At 47.0% G+C, this 21027-nt stretch overlaps 1 protein-coding gene across 1 annotated transcript in view; it reads left to right on the forward strand.

Moving 5' to 3' along the window:
- The window catches only part of ACOXL (acyl-CoA oxidase like), a gene marked incomplete at both ends in the record, with an annotated part of 252564 nt that overhangs the window by 132835 nt on the left and 98702 nt on the right, over positions 1-21027 (forward strand). The window contains 3 exon segments of the mRNA XM_079792227.1: positions 10264-10316; positions 11421-11474; positions 11477-11508. Of these exon segments, the coding sequence (XP_079648353.1) occupies positions 10264-10316; positions 11421-11474; positions 11477-11508 (139 nt within the window).

A 21027-nucleotide genomic window follows, 5' to 3' on the forward strand; every position in this document is an offset into this window, starting at 1 on the left:
GTTTGGAAACGTGATCCAGCTGGACAATGGCTGGAGGCTTATATTGTAAAGGTTGCATAAGAGAGCACTAAAGCAATTACAAGTGTTTGTAAATTAAAATAAGAGTGTGATGGCCAGCCCTTTCCCCCACTCCCCCCCCCTCCGCCCCCCGGTTATTTAGTTGATTGGTCCAAGACTAAATTCCCTGGGGAGGTTCAGCCCCACCTCATTCATCTGGCATCGACCACTTTCTGGAACAGAGCCAAGGCCCAAAATAAGCAAAGCAGAACTCTGGGATCCGACAGAGGTGACATGAGGTCCCTGTGCTGAAGCTCAAGCCCTGACTCCCCTCCCGGGGGTCCTGCTCCTACTGTTGGCTCTCACACATACTCCTGGTTCCCTGGGGTGATGAAGAGGAGTAGGGGCAGAGGGAATGCGAATGCAAGCAGCTAAGAGTGCTGGGATCACGGAAGAGCCAGAACGAGAAGCATGAGGCTCAGGCATCCAAGAGCAAAGTGAGTGAGCCCAGCCCGGAGGAGGAGTGGGAGCTCTTCTGGACACGAAGTCCTGTAGGCAGGCGGGCTGGTCCAAGGACAGTTGGAGGCTCACCCTTCCATCCTGGACGCTGCAGATTTACTATTGCCTGGGATAAGAGTCTTCCACAGCAATCCTCTGGACCTGTATCTCGCAAAGCAGATAAGTAGGTCAGCCTGACTTGGATCTAACATGGCCGAGACCACTTGGCTCCCCATCCAATTTCTTAAGAAGAAACAGCCAAGAAAAATCCTGGCTGGTGCCTGGACCTTGTGCAGCCAGCGATGCTGGTGGAGGGTCAGTTCTAAGTTTGAAGGTCATGGCTAGGATTGCGTATGTGGGCAGGGGAGGGACAAGATGGGCTTCACTCTAACACCAAGTAACTGTGTAGTAGAGAAGAAGGAGTTCAGGTATAGCCCCTACTCTGAAAGGGCCCAAGGTCGGATCTGGCAACTATTCTGAAAAGAGCTTGGTTGGGGTTCAAGTATTGACCCCCAGAGAAAGGGCCTTCTCAGTGGTTAACATGATTTTATCAGCCAGACCCTTTGCTCAGCCTCAACCTGATCTTCCAAGGGCACTAACAGGTCTCTTACTGACTCCTTCCCTTTGTATTTCATGGATCAGAGGCTCCGTTCTCTGGGTAGAGTGGAGGTCTTCAAGAAGAATCCCAATATTCTGGGGCTCTGGACTAAATTCTAGGAATCTCATCTTTGCTGCCACCTTCTGAACATTACACAGACAATCACCTGTTGGTTATAGGGATGTAGAAAGACAGCACAATGGAAATCACTTCATGATGATAAATTATTTCTCATCTTTGAAAGAACCTTGCTCTAAGATTAAAGGAATTGGCTCTTATTTTTTTTTAAGATGTTTCCATTTTTGACCTCCTGACATGTGAGCCTCTGGTAGATAAAGTGTCACGTCTGTGTAGATGTGGCCACCTTCAGTCCTCTAGTAGTCCAGTGAGTGGAATTATTATCCTCATGGTTTTCCCACGGACGGCAGAACTAAGACCAGAGATGAGAGGCTATTTCTTTGGGTCTAGTAAAAGGTGGAGGCTGGGGTGCTACTTCAGATCTTGCAAGTCCAAGGCCCTTCTCCCTTGCTTGTTTTGGGGGCAGAAGGGTGATAACTTTGCTTTTGGACCCCGAGTTCATCCATGTTCTACACTTAACTCTCCTTGAACATAATCCATGCTTTTTTAGCAAGACTCTGTGTTTTGCTGTGAACCTGTAATCACTGGGAAAGAGCTTCTCACAGTGAGAAAATCCACATGTGTTATTTGTGTCTTACATTAATTAGTAGGTCTTATCTTGTCAGGCAAATTAGAGTGGGAGAGCATTGGGCAGTAAAACTGACCCTCGTCACTGATAAAGAAAAGAGTGATTACCTAAATGACCCAAGGAAAATCCATTTTTATTGGCAACATTCCTTTGAAGAGCTCAGTCAGCCCAAACTTCTTAGGGCGTAAAGAAGGTGATTATAAATTTTGTTATAGAATGGATAGCATCCAGGCATATAAGAGAATAATGGCTAGAGCTGGCATTTATCCTGGGCCAACTTGCCAAATTTTGAATCTACTGTATTCTCTTTTTCCCTCCTTTATGATGATTCATGCTTCATCCCATCACATCAAGGAAATAGGAGGGGGAAATGAAGCTTCCCAAGTTGTCTTCTGCATTTGATCATCTTGCTAAGATTTGTTTGGATACAAGAGACCCCTTTCAAATTTGCTCAAGCAGGAAAGGAGAGTGAATACATGCTACGGGAGAGAGGGAGTCCAGAGCTCCCAGGGCCAGGAACTGGGGATGGATCTGGTGTCTGGGTGGCTCGGCTCTGGTGCCTTGGTTCCCACGGTCTCAGCCTCTGCCTCTCTGGTGTCTACCCACTCTCCTTGCTCTGCTGCATTTGAGGCTGCCCTTCAGCTGTGCAGTCTGTAGCTTCTCCATTTCAGCTGCACTGAGATGGATCTTGCAGGTCTGGTGCTGCATCCCAGCTCAGTTGGAGTTGAGTCCTTCCTGACTTAGTCATCTTTGGTTAGGAAATGGGGTCACGTATCACGAACACGCCTGCTGATTCCCTCCTCATGTAGATAGAGACAGTTCTCAGAGAATGGGAGCTGAGCAGACAACTACTGCAGTAAATGTGATAGATTTTAAAGCAGTTTCTAACAATCTTTTGTAACTGGTGTATAGACATGGAGTTGACTTTTATGTATTGCTCTTATATCCAGCAAGCTTGTTAAACTCTCAAAACAATTTTTTTAAATTGATTTCAGAGAGGAAGGGAGAGGGAGAGAGAGATAGAAACATCAATGATGAGAGAGAATCATTGATCGGCTGCCTCCTGCATGCCCCACACTGGGGATTGAGCCCACAACTTGGGCATGTGCTCACTGTTTCACTGTTGAGGATGCTATTTGGGGTGGGTATTTTCCATACATTCTTTATCATGTTAAGAAAGGTCTGTTCTACCCTTAGTTTATGAGGAGGCGTGTGTGTGAGTGTGTGTGTTTAATACACTGTTGATTCTGTCTGCTAATGCTCATTTAGGATTTTTCCATCTGCAATCATAAGTGAGGTTGACTGTGTTATTCCTTCCTGGTACTGCCCTTGTCTAATTTGCATATCAAAGTTATACCACCCTCATTTGATCATTGGGGGTGAGGTGCTCCTTTTTCTATTCTCTCGAAGAGTTTGTACAAAACTGAAGGATCTGTTCCTTTGCTATTTGTACAAGTACCTGTGAAGCCATCTAAGGCTCATTTGTTCTTTCTGGGAACATTTTGAATAACTGATTCTTTTTTTGAGTGGTTATAGCTACTCAGGCTTTCTATTTCTTTTTGTGTCTATTTTAGTAATTTATATTTTTCTAGTAATTTGTCCATTGCCTCTTAGTTTTAAAAGTTATTGGCATAAAGTTTATAATGCATTCATATTTTTTTCAACTCTGCTCTATCTGTAGTCACACTCCTTTGCATTCCTCATATTGCTTACTTTCCCCATTTCTGTGTCTCTTGAAATGATATTTTCATATTTTTTTTCAAATAATAAACTTTTCTTTCTGTCGGTCCTCTGCAGGTTGTATCTGTTTATTTTTTCTATTTCTTTTATTTTTATTGTTTTTTTTCCTTCTACTTTCTTTGGGTTTGTTTCTAGTACCTTCATTTGGGTATTATCTCATTACTTTTTACCATTTCTCCTTTTCTGTTATAAATATTTGAAGTTGTAACTTTTTAAAAAAAAAGACTGTGTTGACTAATCAACCATGATTCAACACATAAGATTTTCTGTTTATTAATTCTGTTTTAATTTCCATCATGATTTATTTGAATCATGAATTACTTGAGTATGGTTTTTAAAATGTTCTAATGTCTGGTATTTAAAAATAATAATAGCAAACTTGGTTGAATTCTTGCTTTATGCCAGGCACCAGTCTTCACATTTCACATGAATTTATGTGATTTTCGCAACAGCTCTACAAAGTAGACTGTTATGACCCCAATATCATGTACTAGTATGTGGACAATGAGAGTTTAAGCAGTGTGCTCGAGATCACACAGCTCCTGGTTGGCTGAGCTAAGACTCAAACGTGGGCATTTGGCCACAGAGTGTAGCTGCTGACACCACTGCCTTCAGTTAGTAACTGTTCTCATTGTCTAACTGCAGTTTTTCATAGCAATCTAATCTGCTCTCTACTTCTTTTAAGCTATTTTACTTATTTTCTGGTGACCTATGTTTTTCACTATCTTGTGTTAAATATGAATTTCCTTTTTGTTTTTCCCTTTGGGGGTCATTTGGGCTTGTTGAATGTGTGGACTCGTGTCTTTCAACAATTCTGGGAAATTTAGGTCATTGCCGTTTTGAAGACAGTCTCTTACGTTCTTTCTATTATCTCATTCTACTAGTAGGTGTTTTAGGCTAACGTCAGTATCTCTGTGGTTTTGACTCTGTTGGTTGTCTATCTCTTCTAATTTTCCTTTGATTCCCTTGATGTTTTGTGTTTTGTGATTTTTTTTTTTTTTGATCCCATGATTTTGGAACTTTATCTGGGTAATTCAGGCCAGAGAGGATCGGCATCGACTGCCAGGTGCCTGGAGACTGCAGTCCACTTTACCCTGGGTCCTGCATGGGCTCCCGGGGCCTCATGGACTCAGGCCGCAGAACCACGTGAAGCAATGCATGCAGGAGCTAGTCGAAAATTCTGAGAGGTGTTTTTGCCCCATCCATGGCCAGAGCTGAGGCTGGAATTTCCTCATTACCTCCTCGGGTGAGGGTGGTGTTATTTCTGCCATGGTGAGCACTGTTTCCCAAGGACTGTGCTGTGAAGGTGTCTTTAACCTCCTACAGGTCCTCAGCACCTGCCACCCTTGTTGGAGTCATGCTTTCTTATTGTGTTCAGCCTCTGAGTATTTCTCTTTATCACCTTACTAGAGGCCCAGAGAACAAATGAAATCACGTGAGGAGGCGCCCTGCCTCCCGCTGTGCTAGGAGGCACCCCACGGGGAGCTGGGACCCACGCCTAACTCGCAGTGTCCCCCGGCGCCCCTGCTTGTGTCTGCTCCGGGGCCGCCGTAGCCATTGTGCAGGCTCGGGCAGGCCCCCTGACTCTGTCTTCGTCTCTGCTCCGGGCCTTACCTGTATGCGCAACCTCCTCCTGTCTGGTCCTGACCCATTACGGAGTCCTGGCCTAATTTGCATATTCTCTCTCTCTCTCTCTCTCTCTCTCTCTCTCTCTCTCTCTCCATTCCACAAACTGTTTCTGTCCTTCCCGTTGATTCCTGTGGATCAGTCTGAAAGCTCTCTTGGTCCTCACCTGTCTGAGCTCTCAGGACACACGCTTCTCAGCTCCCAGGACCCATGCCTTCTGGGTCCTTCATGCTGCATTGTCCTCTTGGTCCCCTCAGCCAGTGCTCCTCACCTGACCCCTGAGTGTGGCCATTTCCAGAAAGGGAGCCTAGTCCTCTCTGTGCAGTCACATTCCAGATAACCCTGTCCCTCCCTGAGGTTTAAAATACTGCTTACACACCAAGGACTCTTGGATTCACATCTCCATCCCAGGCATCTTCACATCGCCAGAGGTTGTTTCTAACTTTTGTCCTGGCCAGTCCTCCTGGATGTCTCACTGATTCTCACCTCTAACCGTCACAGAGGTGAACGCTGGGTCTTCCCCCGCAAACAGGCTCCTCTCCAGGACTTTCCTCTTCAGTAAGCACCGCCCCGGACACTTGCTGTTCATGTGGTCCAGCTTTCCTCCTTCCCGTGCACACCCAGCCCTCACTAAACCCTCCCCCAACCTCCCTGCCACCAGTGTCCCATCTCACGCCATCAACTCCTTCTCTCTCATCTCCTGGGCCGTGCTCAGTCGGCAGTTAGAACCATCTTTTAAAATCGCAAGTCATCTTACTCCTGACTTTATTGCACCTAAACTTGCACCAAGATGGCGCCTGAGACCCCAAGTCCCTTGAGCCCCGTCTGCCTCTCCATCCTTGTGTTTGGGCCACTTTCCCCCGGCTCAGCCCAGCCTCGTCTCCTGTTGAGCACATTCTGAGCTCCTTGTGGCCTCAGGTGTTGCCACAGGCTGTTCGTGTGGCAAAGCAAGCTTCTTCCCATTCCTGACCCTGCTGACTCCCTGTACGTTTTCAAGTTAAACAGCCCCTGTGAACTCCTCTGGCATCGGTTAGAAGAGTTCTGTCTTGGTATTTTTTTCTCATGAACTTAGATCTCCAACCCTCCCTCCCCCGCATCCCCCGGCACTTAGTCACAGATTCTTTAATTACCTATTTAATTTAATTTATTTTATTACCAACACCTGTCTCTCCTAAGGACAGGACCACGTTTTCAGTTTGCAACGTGTGGCGTCATGACAGTGCCACGAGACCCTCCATATACAATTGGTGAAGGGCCCAGAAGTGATTCTCTCCCACCCCCCGTCCCCAGCTCATGAGCCTGAGAGGGCAGTGTCACCTCAAAGCACGTGGGGCAGGTGGGACAACGTGCCCTCATTCCATCAGAACATCCACCATTTCTGCATCTTGAACTGGGGTGTCAGGAGGCCCCACCCAGATCTGGCTGTCCCAGAAGAGGGCGCAGTGAATGTCACACACTCTGGGTGTCACATATATGAGTTTCCCCCACTCAGGGTGGGGAAAGGCACAGCATAAAATTAATGCAACTCTCACATAGCCCTTCCTGGTTGGTCTTTATGTTCAACTGACCCTCTCCTCACAGATAAGATTGATTTTGTCTGTTTCTTCTTCTTCAAATAAACAAAATTTACCCTCAATTTGTTTAAAAGGGGAAAGAAAGCCTGTTTCTAATTTGTTCCCATACACTTGTTAAATGTAATCATACAGTAAAAAAAAAATCAGAGCTGTTATAAACAGCAGGGAAATATTAAGCTTTCGGTGTGCAAAGTCTGAATCATAAAGTATGTTTAGTGGGGCTCCCCCTGCAACGGGACACAGCCAGATGACAGTCACAATTACCGGCTCCGAGGCCGATGCAACCCAGAGGCAGAGAGAGGAGCCGTGGGCCGAGCGCTTCTCCGAGACCAGATCCCGGCTGCGTCTCCCGAGGGCTCCTTTGGCCTTAGGCGCATGGAATTTACAGTTCCCGCTGTCTGTTCCATGGTTCTTTTAAAAATATATTAAGAGTGAAGTAAGCTAATGGAAAATATTATTCACTTTTTTTTTTTTTTTGGATGAAACCTCTTTCTTTTCTCACTCCCCTCCTTTTTCTCATCTTTGTCCTCCTACCCCCGATCTGAAATGGACAAGCAGACACCCCTACCGCAGATTTCTGTGTGGAAAGAACAAAAACGCCGGGAACCACCATTTCGTTTGTAATGAAAGCCCAAGGGGCTGTGAGTGCCTGGAGGTGGTGCCTAGAGAGGCCGTCCCGAGACTCCGGAGGCTTTATTCACATCGAGCAGCAGGCACATCGATTATCTCTGGCTGTGTGCCAGCGAGATGCAGGGTAGCACCTGACACGGGCGCACTGTGTTAATTTGCTGGGGCTGCCATCACCAAGTGCTTAGCCTGGGGGCTTAAACTACAGAAACTCATTTCCTCATGGCCCTGGAGGCTGGAAGGCCCAGATCAAGGTGTTGGCAGGGTTGGTTCCTCCCGAGGCCTCTCGTTGGCTTATGGATGTTCTTCTCCTCCTCCCTGGGTCTTCACGTGGTCTCTGTGTGGGTCTGTGTCCTGATCTCCTCGTATAAGGACGCAGAGTGGATCGCAGCCCACCCCCATGACCTCATTTAACCCTAATTACCTTTTTAAAGATCCTGTTGCCAATACAGCCCCATTCTGCAGTCCTGAGGGTTAGGCCTTAAATATACGGATTGGGGGGAGGGGGGCACAGTTCAGCCCATAATACGCACACTCACGCACACACTCTGAAATGTTTTGATAGGCCTCCCCAAAGTAAAGTTTTCGCTTTAATTTGAGCTACACTGAGGGCCAAATCATCGGGTCTTGCAATGGAGAGATCCCCAGCCAAGATGCACACACAGGGCGAGAGTTCAGCCCACTCCCCAGCGAGGCGTCAGCGCACAGGTGCCTCCCCCTCAGTCATCTCCTCCTCCCCCTAGAACTCTCCATGGCTCCCTTTGCTCGGATCAGCTCGTTGGTTTTGGGGTCTCCACACCTGTCTCCCCCCCAACGTCTACCCCCTTCTTACTCTCCTCAGTTCCTATCCCAAGTCTGTCGCTTGTGGCCTTTCTTTCTCAGGTACCCACATCGTAAGATCATGGATGACTTTTTATCTTTTCTTCTTCAGTTTCATTATTTGTTGGTTTGTTTTTACAATGCTCATGTACTGCTTTAAGTAATTAATTTTAAAAGTTAATTTTTTAATTAGAAAATAACATTTAAGGCATCTGTGTGTGGGCATGTGCACACACGGTTTATAATAACTTGTCCCCAAAGAACTGGGAGCCACAGATATGGAGCTCGAGTCCCTCAAGAAGCTGGAGCTGACTGCCAGCCCCGGGCTTTACTTCTCTATGCCGCTGTCTGTCTCTGCCCTGGAGCACATGTTCTCATAACTCAGTGCCTGGGACGTGGGGAGCTTGGCTAGTTTTGAAGAGGCCTCCTCAGAGACCCCCAGGTCTTCACCATCGACGAGGAAGGGCCCCTTGGCCTGTTCTAAGGAAATCAGGTCCTCAGCCAGCCCGCGGCATCTGAGACGGGGTGGCCTGCTGGCCACAGCACTGCCTCGCCTGGGGGTGGTGGGCCTCTGGGTTTCTCTCTGCTGGTCATTTTGGTGGCTCCCACGCTGGGCAAGGGCTGTGAGCCGTGTCCCCGCAGCTCCGTCGGGGCCCTGAGAGTCCGGAGTGCTCAGAACAGTCAGGCAGTTCTACTCGAGCCTCCAGCCAGGACAGGGGCTCGGAGCTGGTTCAGCACCTGCAAGAGAAGCCCGTTCGGTTGCATTCAAGGAGCTGGTGAGGATGAGACGTTGGTGTTCGCAGGGCCCAGGCCTGTTGGGGGGGGGGGGGGGGAGGGGGGGGTGTTGGTGTCCTTTCCTGATCCTGCTGCCCTGGGAGGAGGTGACCCGTCTGGTCCTGTTAGCGCCCGCTGGCCCGGCTCAGGGGCAGGGTGGGAGCAGTTTAAATGCGGGTGTCGCAGAGCAGCGAGATCCTGTTCCTCCTTCCCTCGCGGGGTGAAACTAGAGCAGAAAGCGTAAATAAAATGTGTTTTGTTTCTGCAAACGTATTGTTCTGAGCACTGAGCGGCTATGCCTCTGTGCCTAGCGCTTCTGCCTAACCCTGAGGTACTGTATTCAGTGTTATCTTTCCTTCACAAGACCTTGAGAGATTACTCAAGAACACACTAACATAGCCCACAAGCCTCGCTTTCTTCATCTGTAAAATGGGTACCGCCGGCCTCACAGGGCTGCTGTGTGGGTGGAACATGAAGTGAAATAGTACGTGAGAGTTTGGAAAGGGCTCGTGGTGGGTCCTTGACAAACGTGGCAGGATGATGTCGGAAATGAGGCAGCGCTGGGCGAGGCGCGGGAGGCAGAATCGAATTTCGTGTGGTTTGCCTGTGGGCGGCTTTGGCCTTGTGCTTGGTGGAGCGGAGGCAGAGGCTGACCTTCTCCGGGGGAAATGCTACGGACTGGCTTAGCCAGAAACACAGCCCCGTGCCTGCAGGACAGCCATTCGGGATTCCTGTGGATGCCTTTGCTCTCTGACCTTACCTCGCGTCTCCAGGAGCCCGGCCTGCCCGTGCTGGGGGGCGGGGAGGGGACACCACTGGGCGGGAGGCACTGACGCTCACAGGACTGCACGATGTGCAGGAAGTGATGGCTTCTGTGCCTCGAGTGACCACGTTCAGAGGTGAAGCCGGTCCCCAAGGCGTCAGGGTCCCTGTAGATGGGAGTGCACGGCTGCCCTCAGGAGCACCCTCCTGGGAGCTGGCGGCCGGCGCAGCGCAGTGGCCTGAGCGTGTCCACAGGGTGAGATCCTGTCACGCCCCAGGCAGAGCTGAAGGCCAAAGGCAGGTGCTCCTGGCAGGAGTGGCAGGGCAGTTGCCGCTGACACGACTTCCCGAGGCAGGCTGGGTTTGTGGGAGGTTGGAGAGTGGGAAGTTCTGGGGGTTTAATGGGGAGAGCAAGGAGCTGGAAGAAATGGAACTCAGGGCCGTCAGGAGAGAGGGCCCGTGGCCACAGGAAGGGCGACTTTGCTCCCTTCACGGTTTGCCTGGGGCTGAGTGACTTTCTCTTGAGCAGCTGATTCTCCCAGTTTGTGCAGGAACATTATCGACACTTTGGAAATGAGCAGCAGGCTCCTGCCATGTAAGGGAGGGTTTCAGGAGGTAAAAACGAGGAAAAACCTAGCTAAAAGCTGGAGTGCGAATTTAAGATGCAGGATATTTAATGATATTAAGATGCAGAGTGGCAATTTAGGGTTTATATGTTGTCTTCCAAGAAGCATAGGTATATTTGCTCATTTTATTTATTTATTTTTATTATTTTTAAAATATATTTTTATTGATTTTTTTTACAGAGAGGAAGGGAGAGGGATGAGAGAGAAACATCGATCAGCTGCCTCCTGCACACCTCCCACTGGGGATGTGCCCGCAACCAAGGTACATGCCCTTGACGGGAATCGAACCTGGGACCCTTCAGTCCATAGGCCAACGCTCTATCCACTGAGCCAAATTGGTTAGGGCATATTTGCTCATTTTAAAAGGAGTGGGGTGGGCTGGGAGGGGAAACACCATTCTCCTGTATATTGTAGGGTATAGTCACTAAATACCTGACATTTATTAGAACTTATAAGATTTGAAAAAATTAGCATGATTTGTTTAAATATTTTGAAAAAAACTATGATGTGACTACTTTTAAATGTTTTTACCACCACTGAAGGCAATAACCAACATAAAATTTATGCAGCAAAAGCTATTGTGATGGCTCAAAACTCTTAGCATGATTATTCTGAGTAGGAGAAATAAGTTAATTTGTTTTTCTCAATTTTCTGTATTCTTTTTAAATTTCAAATAAAATGTTAGTCTTTTATAATGATGGGATTGAAAATTTAAAATGTGATTCTTTTCTTTAAAAATATATTTCTTTATTGATTTCAGAGAGGAAGGGAGAAGGAGAAAGAGACAGAAACATGAATGATGAGAGAAAACCATTGATCGGCTGCCTCCTGCACACCCCCTACTGGGGATCGAGCCCACAATCCAGGCATGTGCCCTTGGCCAGAATCAAACCTGGGATCCTTCAGTCTGCAGGCTGACGCTCTATCCACTGAGCCAAACCAACTAGGGCATTTTCTTCTTCTCCTTCTTCTCCTTCTCCTTCTCCTTCTCCTCCTCCTCCTCCTCCTCCTCCTCCTCCTCCTCCTCCTCCTCCTCCTCCTTCTCCTTCTTCTTCTTCTTCTTTTGCAAAAAGGTAACATGATGGAAATCCAAATCTCAGGCTTAAAATGTGCCACGGATGTGTTTGTCACTTTGAAGGTGACAATGTTGTTATGCTGCAGGTAAGATTCAGGAGATGTTTATTCTTCTTAAACAGCAGCAATTTCAGGATCGAGAGTTACCCAGGGATCGGAAGTGTTTCCTATGTTTCATCTTCATCTGACGTCTTCCTGTAATTAGCAAGGGTTTTCCTGCCGGGCACCTGCTTTTTGCAGTAGTTGAACAGGGATTACATTTTTCTCCTCGCTGACCTTTGACGTTGAATTCTATCTTTTATTTGTTTTGTTTTGTTTAAGAAAACTACCTGGGCATATTGAGTCAGATTCTTCTGCTGGGAGGGCTTGTCCCAAAGAGTATGTAAGGCCCCAGAAGATGGACAGGCAAAATATGTGAAAAGCTAATTTACAAAAGGAGAGCTTGATCAGCCTCATCAGTGATCAGGGAAGTGCACGCGAGGGCATGCGTAGCACCGTGTTCTTTTCTCTATCAAACTGGCTTGCATGTTAGTGTGTTGGAGGCCCAGTGTAGGCGAGAACAAAAGGGGGCACTCGTCCATGTTTCTGTCGGGCCGTGTGGGGTTGTCCTCTGGGATGCTACCTAAGGCAATAATCCTAAATACAGAGAAACTCGAGGGCACAAATGTTTTCACTGGTATATTATTTATTAGAGCAATAATGTTGGAATCTAAATTTTCAACAATCGGAAAATTATTATGTAAACTGTGTTCTGGCCACTCAGTGGGGAATTATATTGCCTTTAAAATTATACTTACCTAGAGTTTATTATAGAAATAAAAACTTTATGAAGTGATAAGTAAAGTGATATAAGATTGTACATGGAATGTGAGCACAATTTGACATTGAAAAAGAAGAATAGGGACTTCAGGTTCTGCTAAGATGGTGTGGCCCCATCCCCCCAGGGCCACCTCTTGACTGAAACACCCTGGATGTAACACAACGAACTAGCACAGACAGATGCTGAAAGGGGAGGAAGGAGGCAGGCTTCCCAGAAGAAGGAAATGGCAGTCGGCTCTCTGGGTCTCCTCCTTGCCTCCCATAAATCCTGGACAGGGCATGTCTCTCACAGGCACAGGCGAAAAGCCTGCTCTCCCAAGCCAAAGGACGGAGAGGTGCTAATGGCAGAAAACTTGTTGGCAACACTCCCTTTACATTAGTCACACACACACCAATTTTAGCAGGGCCTGGCCGAAACTGGTCTTCCCCCTGACTTCCAATCTGAGGAGGCAGAAGCAGGCAGCAGGTGTAGCAACCCCATCTGCCCACCCGGTGGGGCTGAGCAGGGAACTAACCTTCCATCCCCTGCTGGTGGAGTGAGTGGGGCTCAGGGACCTGCCTGGCGGAGTGAGTGGAGCGCAGACCCTCCCATCATGGTAATGTCAGCAGAGCCGTTTGGCAAGCCCAGCCTTCACCTCCGCTGGCAGCAATAAGACCCAGTGAGGGGAGGTAGGGTGGAGCTAATCACTAGTATACTCCAACCCTCCACCCCAGTGTCAGCACGGTCCATTGGAGAGCTGAGCCCCTACCTCCACCTGACAACCAGGACGTGTGAGTCAGGGCTGGTCACCACTCACATGACCCATCGCTGGTGCGGTGGCCCATCGAGGAGCTGAAGCTACACACTCACATAGCAACAAGAAACTAAATTAGACAGTGAGAAGCAGGACTAGTGGACACTTTGATCCCTTCTCTCCCGGTCCTCTCACCCCCCTACTAAAGAGGCCCATTGGGAGCTGAGCCTCCATCCACACCTGGCAGTGGTGGAATGAGCTGGGGCAGTTGATAGTCCACATCCCCCTCTCCTAGTTTTAGAAGGAGCCAGTGGAAGCTTGACCTCTGCCCTTATCCAGCATCAGTGAAAGGCAGGAAGAGGTGATGGGAAGTTGGGCTGGTTGGCACTCTGCTTTCCCACTCTTTTCTGCAGGTATCAGCAAGACCAAGAGGGAGCTGAAGTTTCAGCTCACCGCTCTGCAACAAGGCCATGCCAGGCAGTGCACCAGTTTTGCCAGAATGGTGTTGACAGCACCCACTGGGAAGCTGAACATAGACACACACCCAGACCTTGTGGTCAAGATCAAATTCAATCTCAATCACCCCGGATGCAGTAGGAAAATCGCTCATCATACAATCAGCCAACTTGAATGAGAAAGCAACAGATGATGACACTGAGAAGAATCAGGTGTTGGATTTATCTGACAAAGATAAAACTTCAAAGGTAATTATAAATACTCTTGAAAAAAATAAAAATAATAGAACATTTTAGCAAAGATAGAACAAAATGGACCTAATGTAAATTGTAGAATTGAAAAATACAAGAACTGAAACAGCACATTTGCAGAATGGCATTGATAGTAGAGCAGAGATGACGGGGAATAGAATCTGTAAAACTGAGGACAGAACAGCAGAACTTACCCAGTCTGAACAGAATGGATGAAAATGAGCAGTCTCGGGGACCTCAGAACATAAGAGGGTATCTGTATCACTAAGGCCTCACAAGGAGAGGAAAGCAGATGGGGATTAACAAGTATTCAAGGAAACAATGCCCGAAAGACAGGAAAGTGAAAATCCAAGGTGCTGAGCGAATCCCAAATAGAATGAACCGAAGAAATTCACTACAGGTTACATCATAATTAACCTTCTGAAAGCTAAGAGCAAGGAAAAAATCTCAAAAGCAGACAGAGAAATGATGCATCACTTTTAGGGAAATATTAACTCAAATGACAGCAGGCTTCTCATCTGACAGGGAGGCCAGGCGCTGTAAGAAAACAGTCAACTGCAAATTGTATACCCAGTGAAAATGCATTTCCAGGTTGAAAGGGAAATAAAGATATTATTAGATTAAGGGGAACGAAGAGAATTTGTTGTTAGTCAATATGCTCTTAAAGAATGAATAAAGAAAGTTCTATAAACAGAAAAGAAAATTATAACAAAAGAAGGCTTGGAACTCCAAAAAGGAAAGGGTGCTGGAATATATAAAGTAGGGGTAAATATAACACACTGTCCTTGTCGTGAGTTTTAAAAATTGTATTTGATGTTTGAAGCAACAATCATAACTTCTTTTGGTGAAATGCTCAATGTGTATGAGGAACTACTTTAGACAATTATATTTTTTTTAAAGGGGAGAGAAAAAAGACCTAAATGTAAGTGAGGTTTCTAAACATCACAAAGTGATAAAACATCAATACCACTAGACTATGATACATGCATGCCCACGCACACACACACGTACGTACCCACACACATACACACATGCATGCCCACACATATGCACACACACTTACACACACACAATGATACTTAGAGCAACTACTAATAAAACTATACATAGTGAAATACTGGGGTAAAAACTTGATAGAGATAAAAGAGGAAATAGACAAATCAATAATTATAGTTGGAGACTTCTACACATCACTCTCAGCTATTTGATAGAACTACTAGACCAAAAATCAGAAAGAACATGGAAGGACTGAACAACACAATTAACCAACAGAATCTAATTGATCACAGTTGACCCTTGAGCAATGCCTGTTTGAATTGAGTGGTTTCACTTACACATGGTCTTTTCTCAATTGATTCATACAGTTCAAATCCATGTTGTTTAAGGGTCTACTGGTGGTTGGGAATTAATGCATGCAGAGGGCTGACTAGTTATATGTGGATCTTCACCTGCATACATGGTCAATGCAATTAACCAGTGTGGGTTAAGGGTTAACTATATAGAACACTATACCCAACAAGAGCAGAATACATATGTTTTCAAGCACTCATGGAACATCTATCTAGGTAGACCATATTCTGGGCCATGAAACAAACCTCAACAAATTTAAAAGAATTAGGTCATGCAGAGCATATTTTATTACCATAACTAGAGTGGGGCCCCTCGGCCTGGACTGCAGGATCAGGCCGAACCGGCTCTCCAACATCCCCCGAGGGGTCCCGGATTGCATTGCGAGAGGGTGCAGGCCAGGCCGAGGGACCCCACTGGTGCACAATCAGGGCTGGGGAGGGACACGGGAGGTTGGCCAGCTGGGAAGGGACCGTGGGAGGACTCCAGGGTGTGTCCGGCGTGTCTCACTCAGTCCTGATCAGCCGGACCCAAGCAGCAAGCTAATCTACCGGTCGGAGCGTCTACCTCGTGGTGGTCAGTGCACATCATAGCGAGTGGTTTGAGCAGCCTTAGCATATCATTAGCATATTACACTTTGATTGGTTGAATGGCCGTGCCGACTGGATGACTGGGCACTTAGCATATTAGGCTTTTATTATATAGAATAGAATGAAACTAGAAGTTAACAAAAAGACAAGAAAAATATCTCTATACAACTTGGAAATTAAATAACGTACTTCTAAACAATTCATAGGCCAAACAGGAAGTTTCAAAGGAAATTTGAAAAATATATAAAATAAATGAAAATAAAAATGCAACATATCAAAATACATGGGATGCAGATAAAGCAATGTTAATAGGAAAATGCATAGCATTAAATGCTTACTTTAAAAAAGAAGATGGGCCTCAAATCAATAATCTATGCTCCTAAATGTAGAGCAAAATAAACATAAAGCATACAAAAGAGAATAATAAAGGAAAGAGCATAAATCAATGAAGTTGAGAACAGTAGTGAAAATCCATGAAATAAAAAGCTGCTGCTTTGAAAAGAATTGATAAAATTGCTCACTGTATCAAGAGTGACAAAGATAAAAAATAAGATTCAAGCAATATTAAGAGCACTTCTAACTCAGTTTTATATAGTTAGTATTACTCGATTACCAAAACTAGACAGAGAGAACAGAAAAGGAAAAACCACATATCAGTAACTCACATGAACTTAGATACAAATATCCCCAACAACATCAGCAAATTTTACCTGGCAGTATATATAAATATGAATTCTATGTTGTGACTAAGTGCGATTCATTCCTGCTATGCAAAGCTGCGTCAACATTCAAAAGTCAATAAATACAACCCATTATTAACAGACTAAAGGAGAAAAAAATCATGATCATATTGGTTTACTTAGAAAAAAGCATTTGGCAAAATCCAACAACAATTCATGATAAAAACTCTCAGCAAACTAGATATAGAGCAGAATTTCCTTGACTAAAAAGGATAAAAAGCCCCTGCAAAAAAACTATGACATCATGCTTAATTATGAAATGCTAAGTGCTTTCTTCCTAAGATCAGGAATAGGCCAAGGATGCCCACTAGCATCACTGTTGTTCAATACAGAGATGGCAGTTATAGCCTGTGCAATAAAGCAAGAAAAATAAAAGACAAAGATTAAAGGGAAGAAATAAAAACTGTACTTATTTGCATAGTACATCATTGCCTACAAAGAGAATTCAAGGAATCTACAAAAAGACCTCCTAGAACTAATAAGTCAGTTCAGCAAGACTGCAGAATATGATACCAATACACAAAAATGAATCACATTTCTGTATACTAATAAGGAACATGTGGAAAGTGATATTAAACACCTTTCTGCTGCCCACGTATCTTAACTTCTAGAAACATCTCCAGTAAAGCACACGATTTGGGGGGGATTATTTAAGAAACCATTTAATGTGGGTAGGTTAAAAACTGCCTGTTCTTCTATCTCCCTCCTGAGATAAACACTTCCGTTACAAATACTGGTGAAGAATATTCAGTAATTTAGATGTTGCACTAATTCACATGTCCCTCTTGGCTGGTGACCCAAGTGTGAGAGGTTTTTCGGCAGCTTTCTCTTAGGGCAAGTATTTTAAACTTGAGGTGCAGTGAACAGCGCTTGAATTGGAAGCTGTAATTCAGACCTTTAATTGAAGCTCCCCCTGTGGGTCCCACGGAAAGGCTGTTTAATTTGGATGTGGGAGTGGTCACCATTTCTCACTGTGCAAGAGTGGGAGCATGTGGAGAAATGGGGACTTGTTCTTTGTCCTGTGGGTGGGAGCAGGGGGCGTGCCAGGGGGGCACTGACCGCACCTGGAAGCAGGCGTGCAGGGACACTGGGCCGCCTGCTCGGGAGGACGTGTGCCAGCACACGCGGGGGACGGGGGGGGGGGGGTGGACGTTTGCCAGCACACGGGGGTGGGGGGTGAGGAGATGATGTGCCAGCACACGCGGGGCAGGTAGAGCGCACGCACAGGAAGAACCCACACTCGGACTTCAGAGCGCAGGCTGAGGATGGAAGCGGGTTGTCCTTTCTGGCAGGTCACCGTAGACCCTAAAACCAGGCAGTGTGGACCTTCTTGGCCATTTTTACAGGCAGACACGTTTCCCACACGTGCTGGATAACAGCACCCACGCTGCGATGGGCGCGTGTCGAGGGCGGGAAGTTATTTTGTAAGCGGTGTGGTGTGTGTTGGGTCCCCACGAGCACCTCGATTTGACAGTGCTCTGGAGGACTCACAGGACTCAGCATGGAGTTGTGATTCTGGTTGTGATTTATTGTAGCAAGAGGACGAAACACGAGTCAGCAAGGGGAAAGGTTGGGGGGAGTCTGAAGGGAACCGGGAGCGTGCGTGCCCCGCCCACTGGAGTCACAACGCCTGGACAGGCCCGTTCTCCTGGACGGCGGGCGACAGCCCGTGGGAGGCCTTGTTTGCAGGAAGGCTCGTTAGAGACCCAGCATGAGGCGTTTTTAAGCTTCATTTTTATTGTGGACACTATTACAACGATCCCCATTTTCTTGAGCACCCTCCAAAATTCCACTTTCAGAAGGAAAACAGGTGGTAGCATAAGCCAAAGTGTTTGCACGAGCAGTTCAGGCCCAGCCAGCCACGCTGACCAGTCGCGAATGCTGGGCGCCCTCCCACCTCCAAGTTCCCAGACGCCCCAGGGCCGGCCCCCCAAGCAGGCCTTCCAGAGAGCAGCAGTCAGGCCCGCCCTCCTGCTCCCGCAGTGGTGTCTGCATCCGAAGATGCCCTCCTGGCTTAGGATTGGGAGAGGGAAGATGAAAGGTGGCGGCGGCTGGGGAGGCGACCCCACAGCACCAGAACCGGGAGGACAGACTCAGACTCTGCAGCATGAGCCGGAGGCCTAGAACCAGGAGGACTTCTGGTCCAGGACGCTGCTCCTCCCTCTTCAAAACCCTGGGGAATAACTGGAGGAAAGAACAGAGGGCAACAGCCCTCAGCGGCACTGACGGTGGGAGGGGGGGTGTCCTTGGGGGGCCAGGAGTTGGACAGACTCTGGAGAACAGAAAGCCAGTGGAGTGGACTTGATGGGTGGACCCCGTGGGCACAGCCGAGGTGGGAGCTGTTTCTGTGGGTGTCTCTGGGCAGATGCTGAGTCGCAGGGATGGAGAGCAGGAGAGGGTGGGAGACAGCAGGCCCGTCTGTGAAGGCTCCTGTCTGCAGGATGGCTGCCTCCCACTTCCGAGCACTTGACCAGCCCCGGAAACCACCCTGGGAAGGATGTGGGGCCGCATGCCCAGCGAAGGCTTGGTCTCCTGTGGGGAGAACCAAGACCCCTGCGTATGTTAGCTTTGTACGGGGCTGGGGTCAGCCCTTCTGCTTGCCAGTTGTCGACACTCCCTAACAAGAAACTTATCCGTTGACATGCCTGGCTTTTCCCCGGGGCTCTCAGGCTGCCTGGCACCCACACGGTGATGGGGAAGGTGGTGCTGGCTGCCCGACTGCCCAGCTGGCCTTCCACTTGAGGGCTGGAAGCTGCCCCTGCTGGGGAGGCTTCCCTGCTCGGGTTGGATTCTGCTTTCACCCCACTTACTGAAGTAGAGAGAGAACTGTTAGGAGACTGAGGGACAGCCCTGGGCCTGAAGGGGAGACTGGCGCCCCTGAAGGTGCTGGGACTGCTGTCCCGTGAGTGAGGGGCTGTGGGCAGGGCAGGCGCGTGCTGTGGAGCCTCTGAGGCTTTGCATAGGTCCCTCAGCAAGACAGAGGGTCTTCTGACCCTTTCATTATTTTCCTGGGGCAGGGGTTGGAGGCCCTTGGAGAAATTTAATCATATCCTCCACCAAATCCAATTATACCCACACCCATGAAATCCCATTTTCACTTTCTTTTGCTTCATTAGAGATTCGCCAGGACAGGAGCCCTCCTAATCCACTTGGGCAGATTTCCTGAAGAATATTAGTCAGCAACTGCAGACATTGTTCATCACTCTGCAAGACTAGCAAGTTTATAGAAATGCAAATGACCTCCAGCCCAAGTTGCTTCAAGACCATGTTGGTACCTGGCTTCCTACAGGAAAGCTGATCCCCTAGGGACTCCGGGCCCCAGAGGTACTCTCTCCGGGATATTCAGAGATTCTTGTTTTGTTCTTTTTTATTTCCAACTTTTACTATAAATATTTTCAAACAAATTTCAAGAGGAAAATGGAAAGTCTAGCACAAAACACTTGTGAATACTCTCCACTTCCCAGTGTTAATACTCCACTATATTTCAGTGCTGTCTTTCTTATTCTCTCTTTCTATCTCTCTTTCTATCTCTATCTCTATCTCACATTTGAAAGTAAATTGTGGATCTTAGACACATCATTCCTAAAAACTTCAACACTCATTGTCTACAATAAGGACATTTTCTTACATAAATACAATACCATCATCATACTTAAGCAAAAGAATAAGAGTTCTATAATATTATCTAATGAGGATGATGAGACACTTAAGGAAAATCAACAACATGAAAAAGAAGGAGCAAGATGAGCAAATAGAACTACAGGTGCTGAAGAAAACTAAACAGAGAAACTAAAACCAATTAGTGTCCCTAGAGATGTGTGATTTATTCAAAAAACAGGAACAGCCTGCTCTGAAAAACGAGCATTCAGAGAACCATAGTTCAAGCCCTAGTAACCATAGTGCAGAGAATATAGTAAATTAAAATATACATTCACAAAAGTTTAAAAATCTAACATAGGGGCTGAAGGATAAGTTTGAGGAAACTTCTCAGAACGGAGCTCAGAAAACCCAAGTGAAGAGAAATAAAGGGAAAGGCTAAGAGGTATGGATGATCAACCTAGGAAAGAGGGAACAGATCCTACAGAGACGCAGATAAAACCAGAGAAATACAGGAAGAAAAACTTCCAGATGTGAAGGAAGGCACAAGTCTTGAATTGGCAGGGGCCACTGGAAATGTCAGAACCTAAGAGAGTACCAAGTAAGGACCAAGAGAGAGAGAGAGCCCCCAGACTTTAGACTGAAAACACATTCCTAAGAAAAAGGGTCAGATTGGCCTCGGCCCCCTGAGCCGCTGGGACAGAGGCTGGCCCGCACTTCCTCTCCAGCGCACCGGAGTCCCCGGCGTCCTGTTCACACTGGCGCTCCGGGACTCTGCATTGCTCCCAGCTCCTGGGTGATGCAGGGCTGTTGTCTGCGAAGCACACTTAGATTGGCTAGAAAATGGAGGAGAGTGGAACAATGCCTTGGAATTCAGAAGAAAGTTGTCTTGAATGTAAAACTTTATAGCTGGCCAAATTTTTGATGAAATCTGTGGTGAAATCACGAATTACAGATCTTCCAATGCTTGATAAATGTGTGCCATGCACTTTCTGAAAGTGTTCCTTGTAGATGAACTGCAGAAAAGCGTGAAAGGCATTAAGAATTAGAAGACATGTATGCTATCTGGCAC

Source organism: Cnephaeus nilssonii (assembly GCF_951640355.1).
Source record: "Cnephaeus nilssonii genome assembly, chromosome: 15".
Lineage (NCBI taxonomy): Eukaryota > Metazoa > Chordata > Mammalia > Chiroptera > Vespertilionidae > Cnephaeus > Cnephaeus nilssonii.